This window comes from Apis dorsata, unplaced genomic scaffold (genome assembly GCF_000469605.1).
Source record: "Apis dorsata unplaced genomic scaffold, Apis dorsata 1.3 scaffold_10, whole genome shotgun sequence".
NCBI classification, from domain to species: domain Eukaryota; kingdom Metazoa; phylum Arthropoda; class Insecta; order Hymenoptera; family Apidae; genus Apis; species Apis dorsata.
The window spans coordinates 523,960-533,351 of NW_006263313.1; the positions used below are offsets into that span (position 1 = coordinate 523,960).

At 22.4% G+C, this 9,392-nt stretch overlaps 1 protein-coding gene across 9 annotated transcripts in view; it reads right to left on the reverse strand.

Moving 5' to 3' along the window:
- Positions 1-7,967, reverse strand: part of LOC102679521 (mitogen-activated protein kinase kinase kinase kinase 5) — a 14,336-nt gene extending 6,369 nt beyond the window's left edge. For 3 of the 9 annotated variants that reach the window (XR_004149995.1, XR_420576.2, XM_006607681.2), the window contains exons 1-20: positions 7,696-7,967; positions 7,563-7,620; positions 6,810-6,965; positions 6,425-6,657; positions 6,092-6,355; positions 5,809-6,004; positions 5,641-5,741; positions 5,500-5,567; positions 4,838-4,921; positions 3,922-3,960; positions 3,121-3,174; positions 2,278-2,345; positions 1,874-2,020; positions 1,586-1,761; positions 1,271-1,475; positions 993-1,176; positions 656-933; positions 478-561; positions 278-370; positions 67-193 (exon numbers count right to left, since the gene is read on the reverse strand). Coding sequence is in view for 7 of the 9 variants with exons in the window: in XM_006607681.2 (XP_006607744.1) it covers positions 67-193; positions 278-370; positions 478-561; positions 656-933; positions 993-1,176; positions 1,271-1,475; positions 1,586-1,761; positions 1,874-2,020; positions 2,278-2,345; positions 3,121-3,174; positions 3,922-3,960; positions 4,838-4,921; positions 5,500-5,567; positions 5,641-5,741; positions 5,809-6,004; positions 6,092-6,355; positions 6,425-6,657; positions 6,810-6,965; positions 7,563-7,620; positions 7,696-7,806 (2,726 nt within the window). In the remaining 2 variants the exon portion in view is untranslated. The remainder of the gene's footprint in view (positions 1-66; positions 194-277; positions 371-477; positions 562-655; positions 934-992; positions 1,177-1,270; positions 1,476-1,585; positions 1,762-1,873; positions 2,021-2,277; positions 2,346-3,120; positions 3,175-3,921; positions 3,961-4,837; positions 4,922-5,499; positions 5,568-5,640; positions 5,742-5,808; positions 6,005-6,091; positions 6,356-6,424; positions 6,658-6,809; positions 6,966-7,562; positions 7,621-7,695) is intronic. The other 6 variants (XM_006607684.2, XM_006607682.2, XM_006607683.2 and 3 more) reach the window with 6 other exon arrangements.
- Positions 7,968-9,392: the final 1,425 nt, after the last annotated feature.

Consider the following 9,392-nt stretch of genomic DNA (forward strand, 5'->3'; position numbering starts at 1 on the left):
AAACATTTTATTTTTAATATTTTTAATATCTTAAAATTATTTAAGTATAAATACAAAAATACATACTTATCTGATCCAAGTAATCTGTACGTTCTACTCGGATCACTGATTTCTTGCGTAACTTCACCGTTTTTAAAACTTCTACCTTGCATACCATGTTTATGGAATGCTAGCACACTATCTGGTAAACAAACTAAAGAAAGAAAATGATTATAATAACATTTATTTTAATATTAACAACAAAATAAACTACGTTACTTGTTTTAAATGATCTTACTAATGGATTCAATTTGAAAATTAAAATGTAATTCTGACATGTGCTTTCTGCTTGATCTAGGTTTTCCTTGTAATGTTACCACTTTTACTACATCTAAAAAAGAAATATGAATAGATTATAATAGATTATAATAAATAGAAGTATAATAGATTAAAAGAATAGAAAAATAGAATATTGTACAAAGATTTTTTTATACTTACTATCGTAACAGACTAATATTGCATTTTTTTCTAACTGTGTAACATTGATAACATGAAGATTTTCTCTTCTTGGTATCACAGTAGCTATAAAAATATAAATTTTTAAATTAAGAAAAAAATAATAGAAATATTTAATCAATTTATTTAATGCATGAAAGTAAAATCAAAAAAAAGATACCAGAACCATCCATATCTTCCAATTCATCACTGTGAAACCAACTTGCCCCTGAATTCATATTGATTAAATCCAATTTTAATTTATTTTGTTGATATGGTTGTTTCACAGATACACACACCATCGGATACTCCATTTCAGGTGTAATAATAATTTCAAATACATTTAGTGGTGTTGGTAATGTACAATCAAAATGTTTTAATAACATGAATTTATTAAGAGGATCATACCATTGCATTAAAAATATTCCAGTTGGCATTGCACCACATAAATATTTATATCTGCATTAAATATTTTTATTATCAATAATGTACAGAAAAATATGAACTTATTTACTTACCCATTATATGGATTTCTTCCTACACAGCATTTAGTACAACCTTTTGTATCTGGTACTTTTGTAGTTAGAGCAAATTTTCTAGGGACTAATCTTTCAGGTATTTTATTCATGTGTAATGAAAACCTATGAGTTTGTTTGCTTTGCATTGCTAATAAATCATGTCTATATAATTGAGGAGTTTTTCCTAAAATTTAAAATTAATACTATATATGTATAATAATTAAGAAATATATAATATTTAAATAATAAAATAATTTAATAATTAATGTATTTCTTACCAGATAAGGACATGAGAACATCCTTGATGACATACATCCAAATAGTTCGTCTTGGATATAATTGATCTATTGCAGTTTCATGAAGTTCATTTAAATTTAAATTATAAATTCCTTCTTCTGCTGCAATTAATAAATGCTGATCCCTTGTATCTGGATGAATCCAACTTGCAGTACAATGTATTCTTAATGGACAACCATTAAATACCTATATAAAAAAATTTATTTAAAAATTTCAATTTTATTTTGACTAATATTATTGATATTAATAATTTCTTCAATTAATTATAATAAAATGAAAATACATATCATACTAACTTTCGAAAAACATGCTCCCATATGAACCTTAGGTGTTGGTGGCAGTCCATTGCTGATAGGTCTAGGAGGTGTATGACGTTTTCTATCCCTTCTTCTCGGAGGAACAGGCGGAGTATCGGATAATAAATCTGGGCTCATACCTTCTTGATCTCCTTCGCCTGACATCTCATTTTGACCTAGGAAAAATTTTTTATTCATTACATTATTGTATTTATTCACATTATGTTAATTATTTTTAATTTAATTTTAATTTATATAATATTTTAGTTTAAAAATTGATATTCTTACCATTCGATTGAGGAGATTCATCTCTAGGGCCACTATCTGAAAGAGATCGTTGACGTTGTCCATTCACAGCAGCCAAAGACTGAGTACTGTTCACTAAACCATATAATTCATCTACAGAGCTATGGCGCCTGGGACTTGCTTGTGATCCTAATCAAATTTAATTTTTATATATTATTTAATATATTATTATTTTAATAGTTTAGAGTATTTCAGTATTTCTAAATCTGAAATTATGTCACGTTATATTAATTTTGAATTTGTAAATTAATGCAATTATCATTTTAATTTGATATTTAATTTTTTAAATTTATAAGAAATAATTAACAAAAATTAATATAAAATCTTGTGTGACATAAAGTTTGATAAAAAATTATAAGAAATAAACTATAAAAAAATATATTTACCTGATATATTGTAATATGCGCCATGCACTTCACAATCATTTGATGATTCTCCAAGTGGAAGTGTAGCTCTGAAAAAGAATAAATAAACCACCAAGTGTTAAGAAATATTATATATCAGGGAAAATGTATATTAGAAATTTTCTTCTTTTAAAAATAAGTGCTACTGGTGTTAGTAGATTATAAATAATTTTTAAATAATAATTAAAAAATAAGTTATTAATAACAATAACAATTAGTCAAGAATTAAAAAAAATATAGCATCATTTATAAAATTGACAAAATGCAAAAAAATGTTAGAAGATTAAAGAATTATAATAGATAAAATCAATATATATAAAATTTTTATATTTTATAGTTTTAAAGCATATATTATCATATTATTTAATATTTAAATTTTAAAGTGTTCTTTCTCTTGGAAGAGCATAAAATATTTTATAAAAGGTGGTGTTTAGGAAAAATGAAATATAGTACATAATTGTACATATATTTATCCAATATTTATTAATAAATAAATTTTAAGAAAAATTTTAAGATATTAATACTTAAAAACTAAATATTTAAACTATATGACTTCTTATATCAGAATGTCTGATTTTCCATAATTATTTTACCATAAATATTTATCATCTTATTTAATTATTAATAAAAAAATATATTAAAAAGAATTATTATTTGAAGAAAATTTTATTATTTGAAAAAATTTAAATATTTTTAAATATTTATTAAAATTATTTATTCTGAATAAAAGGCATATGTTACTTTCAGCCAAAAGTAACAAAAATAATCATTGTCATCTACAACCAAAAGATTAAACAACCTACTATTATTTTATCATTTACTTACTGCAGGGAATATAGCTGGTCGCAATGCCCACCAACCATCGACATTGCATTCCCCCTGCACATATGAAACTATAATCATATACTATAAAACACATTTTTTTGTTTTATTATTAATTTTTATTATTAATCCTATGAAATTTTTTTGTCAACATATTTTATAATTAATAATTTTATATATGAAATAATTCATTCATTTTAAGGAATGTAAGGATAATTTTTTCAATCAAATAATTATTATAAATACTTAAACATTAATTATTATATGATTTTATATAATAATATTACCATATTGATATCATTTCATCTATCACAGTTTTCTTACCATTATTAAATCACAAAAATATAATTTGAACATGTATTAAAAATTGTAATCTCTACAACAGATACATAAATTTCCACCACCTGGTTAACAGTTTAAAATTTATACTACAAAAAAAAAATTACATGCAATGAAAAATACTAAAAATATTTATGATTAAAAAATTATACTTCAAAAGTATGAACTTCAAAATTACACTATTTACATATAAATTTTGAGTATTAATATTTATTAAGAATATTATAGAATATATAAATAAAAAGTAGCTAATAGAATAAATCAAAGAAACACATAATGCAAAAAAAGCTTTAATTAATTTAAATGCTTCAAATAAAAATGCAAAAAAATATGTTAAGAATATTAGAAAATAGATTAATAAATTAGCATAAAGCTGCAGTAAAAACTAAATAATTTTAATGCAAGGCATAAGGAAATATATGTGCAAGGTGCAAGGTGCAAGGGAAAAGGGTTACCTGCCAATACCTTAGCAACAACTCCTCATCAATGTACTGCAATAGACTCCTGTTGGGAGAAATTATTAAAATTACAAACTGATCAGAGAAATTAAAGCTATGAAAATTGAAATGAGCCATGAAATTTGAATAAAGATCAGATATAAATATAAAAGGATAAAATAATTACTATTTTGAGATATCATACTAATTAAAAAAATTACGATTTAATAATTAAATTTATTAAATTTAGATAAAATATACTATATAAATATATGCCACATCTGATACAAATTTTATTATTTCTTATTAAATCGTATTATTCTATTAAAATTAACAAATGCATAAGATACTAATGAAAAAAATATATACAAAATATTATGATTTTCAAAAAATATTTTAAATAAAAGTATAAAAATAAATTTAACAAGGCAAAAAGATTTGCATATAAAAATAAAATACAAATGTGATAATAATACTTACGCATAATAGGATTAGTATATACATCAGGACCTTTTAACTTTCATTCTAAACATGCAGTATTTAAATTTTATATCGATTATCATGCATACTTTGTAATATATATTACTTAAAAAAATTAATTATTTATTAAAGTATAATCAAATATAAATATATATATATATATATTTAATATTATATATAAACTATAATATCTATAAAAAAAAAAATATAAAGAAAAAATGTAATCACTAGCTTCATGCTTTAAATTCTTAAATTTTTTCATGTTGTATGTCAATAGTAATTAAAATGACATGCATATCTATTTTAGGAAAATAAAATACATTTTTTAAATTAAATAAAAAAAACTCATTCCATTTTTTTGTACATATTTAACATATTCAATGGAAATGATAATAATGTTAAATTTCATTGAATCTCAATTCAAAACCGCATGTGTTCACACCAAACTACCTGCATTTTATTACCTTAAACTCATATGAAATATCTCTGTGCCTGTTTTGCTTCGACGCGACTCTCTATTATCTGTTGTAACGTTCGCGCCAACAGGACTGATACAAAAATAAACTATGTCATGTCTAGGAAAACTATACAATTTTTAACATTAATGACAAAGTTATTATTTGAAGCAACTAGAACTTTGTAATTTTTCTTGATTTTTTATATTGCATAAAGAATGTAAATTATGTAAAAAAAATTGCACTATTTGTTAATTATAGCAAAAATTGCTATAATTTTCTTAAAAAAATATCTTTTAAAAATAAATCAAATTATTATACATTGTATCTGAAGAAGCATATTTAAATTTTTAAATTCACTTTTACTTTTTGCTGTTTTCAATAATTAATGCATTATATGCAAAGCAGAAGCAGACGTGCCATATGCAGCTTGATGTTTGTTAGACCAAAATTGCTGTTTTGTTTTACATAATTCTGAAGTATATAATAAAATTAAAATTTATAAAACCTTACAGATAATTAATAATTAATATTGTATTTAAAGATAAAGATAAAAGAAGCAAAACAGCAATTATTATATTAGCAGAAAGATCTCAAAGCATTCCCTCTCTCATTTTTCCAGAATAATATATTTCTTTATGATTAAGTATATTTATTTTAAATATACTTACTTTTCTTGTACATCTTCAAATGCTGTGCCAATACCACAATCTGGATGAACATCGCAGTTATGAACTGACTGAATAATTAAATATACAATGCTATTTTAAATATTATATGTAAAAAATATTTTCATGATAAATATAAATTACCTTGACATTATTCATAATATCCATGATATCCCATGATGGATTAGTATCTACAGATGGAGAAATCACGTCTCTTTGCAATGTTCCATCAAGATTAATTTGATCTATAACATATATAATTTATATTTATAGGAAAAATAGAATATATATTATTGCCATCAAACTTTTTACCGTCGCTATCTAATTGTGGTATAGGACTTTTTGGTCTAGGTCTTGCAGTATGACGCGATGCTATCCTCTGTGGAACATTAGGTACAGCTCCATCTTCATCTGCTTCTAATTCAGTGAACATATGACTAGGATTTGATACTTTTTGCAATAATTCTAGAGCTAAACGTTTATTCATTTCTCCTTGAAAAAATGTATGCTGAAATGAAAGTTTTTATTTAAAATATTTTCTATCTAATTTTGATTTATATCATACATTATCTATTGATTAAAGAAAAATAATAACCTGTAATAATTTTTCAGCAGTCGGTCTTTTTTTAGGATTTTTAGTTAGAGCAATTTTTACGAAATTATGGAATGTTGGACTCCACTTGTCACGATCTTTTAACGTAGGTGGTTTAAATCCAGATTTAGACATAAGAAAAAGTGCTCTCATGGGATGTAAATCAAACATAGGTGGTTGCAATTCAGCTAACTCTATTGCAGTAATTCCACATGCCCAAATATCACAAAGTTGATTATAACCACCCTTTCTTTCTACAGCTGCAACCTGCAAATATGAATTAAAATATAAATTTCTAAAATATTTTCATAAAATTATTCAATCTAATCAGGATACCTCAGGTGCCATCCAATAAGGAGTACCAATGAAACTCTTTCTTTTATTAATAGTTGCAGTAATTTGTGCTGATACACCAAAATCAGCTAACTTGACATCACCAGCTTCAGTCAATAATATATTGGCACCTTTAATATCACGATGCATTTTGCCCATACTATGCAAATAAGCCAATCCCAAAAGTGTTTCTCGGCACATGTATGCTATTTGTATTTCTGACAAAGGCCCAGTTACTATAACATTATTAAAATATTCATTGTATTATGATATATTTTTAATATTGCAATATATCATAAGAATAAGTAATTTTTATCATAAATATCTAATTTGAATATTAATTATGTAAATTAAGGCATTATAAAAAAATATTAATAAAAAAACTTACTATGATATATATCTTGCAAAGAACCACCTCCACAATATTCCATACAAATCCATAATTTATCTCTTCTCAAATAACTTCCATAATAGGCAATAATATTAGGATGTCTGCAATCTTTCATCATTAAAATTTCTTGTTGAATTATTGCAAAATCATCTCCTAAAACATTTAAATAATGCATGATATGTAAAAATGTATTCACATTCTATAATCTTATTAATATTAATATTCATTAATAAAAATATTTATTAAATTATAATTTAAATAGAATTTGCATTGAATTTTCTTTAATATATCTTCAAATAATAGTAAATCAAAGAAACTATATTAATGTATTTATTTTGTTTTGATTATATGTATGAATAAATAATCTTAAATATAAAAAATATTAAAAATATAATTCATTTATTAATAAAAGAATATATTAATATATTTCTAACTTTTTATAATGAAACTTAAATATATAAATATGCAAATGTTTTTAAAATATATTTTAATGAAAAAAAATATAAATATAAAAGAGAAAAAGCGAAAAAACGATATAAATAATAATTATTTGCTTAATTATAATTTAATTATAAAATACTATATAAGAAACAATCAGAAATCTAAAATCAATTTTTTTAAATCATACAAAATAAATTAAACATATAAATTATTATTTGTATTCATGTAAATTATTGTATTCTATAAAATTTTTAATGAATAAAAACTTGAAAAATTTGTAAAAAAAGGCGGAAAAACTGGAAGATATACCTGGTTCCAATTTGATAACCTTAATTGCAGCGAGATCATTCGTGGAAAGTCTTTTGGCCTATAAAAAAATCGAATTGTTTGTAAATACAATGCATTTAAATATGAATATATAAAAATATATAAATCCACGAACCTTGTAAACATCTCCGTACGTTCCGCTGCCTATCCTCTGAATGAGTTCATATTCATCTTGTGGATTTCTTCGGCTTATGTCACTGGATAACGCGTTAGCGTTCAAAGCCATTCTAAAACACGGATTTCTGCTGATTTAGCAGCTAATGAGCGTAATTAATATCTACAAAAGAAGATTAATGTTAAAGTGTGAAAACACATTTGTTCGTCAGAATGTCACTTTCGTTGAAACGTCGCCATTGTTCACAACAGCTCTGAAATTAGTTACGATTTACAACTAAGCAAGCAATCTTTGCAATATCGATCAATCGATTTTACATTTTACATCAAGCACACTTAAAATCATATTTTTTTTTTCTTATTAAAGAGAGTTAAAATTAAGTTATATTTATATTAAAGAAAAATAAAATATTCATTATTTAAAAATAATTTTTTATTTTATTTGAAAATAAGTTCTATTATTTTTCTATATAATTTTTATGTTTATTAAAATACTTATCACATCGCAATTTTCTATTATTATATTATTAAAAAACTAATTTGTGATTGTAATCATTTTCATATTGCACTTTGAACTTCTTTATCAAAGCCGTATTTTTAATTTGAAATTTTTTTTTTTATTGGCTCGGAAACATGAGAATTATATAGGAAAAAGTTTGGATTATACGAAGAGTATAGTAGCTACGTTTCCCATTAAAATTTTTCATAAGAAACGAATCATAATACAAATTTTCAATTTAAATGTTAATTTCAACGCGATATATTTTAAAAATCTTTAAATTATATACGATATTTTTTTTCAAAGATATTCAATAATTTGATATTATTCAAACAAGATTAAATATAATAATATTTGTCAAAGATAAATGTTATCATAGATAATATATCATAGATAAAATATAATTTATATTTTTTAAATTCGTACAGAATTTGAAACAAAATAGTGATTATATATACTTATCTGTAAAATATTGCAGTTGTCATTTTTTTTGGATTTTTAATCATTTTTTAATAATTTAATCAGAAATATAGACTTAATTCTTATATTTCTTCTATGAAATTATTAATTTTTTTTAAAAATATATGTTTATATAATAATATATATTATTTATTATATAATAACTGATCATTAATTAATCAACAATAATTTTTAAAAAAATTCAAAAAATTTTGATCTTTCTTTTTCATTGTTATTTTTCCATAATCTTATACAATTAATTATTTTATATTTTTATTATTAGATATGTATTGTCTATTTATTTCATTGCGTTATTTATAATTCCCGCCAGAATAAATATCCAAAATCCCGCCATAATTAAATTCTACGATCTTAATAACAATGCACATAATATGAAAATAATAATAGGTGTTTAAATCTCATTAATTTGAGTCACAAAAATATATTGCATAATTAATTTATTTTTGTATCTAATCTGTAGTATAAGATCTTTTCTATAATAGAATAATTATAACATATTTAATATCAAATATAATTTTTAAAAAAGAATTAAATTATAATAGTCAAATAATTTTTCTTTAATAGTCTTTTTTTATAATAAATAGTAATTTTTAAATAAATAGTCAAATAATAATTTATTTTATTAATTATTAAAATAATAAATAGCAAAGAGTATATTGTAGCATATATTTTATTATATGAATTTTTTTTTTTTTTTTATATATCATTCCAAAGATTTC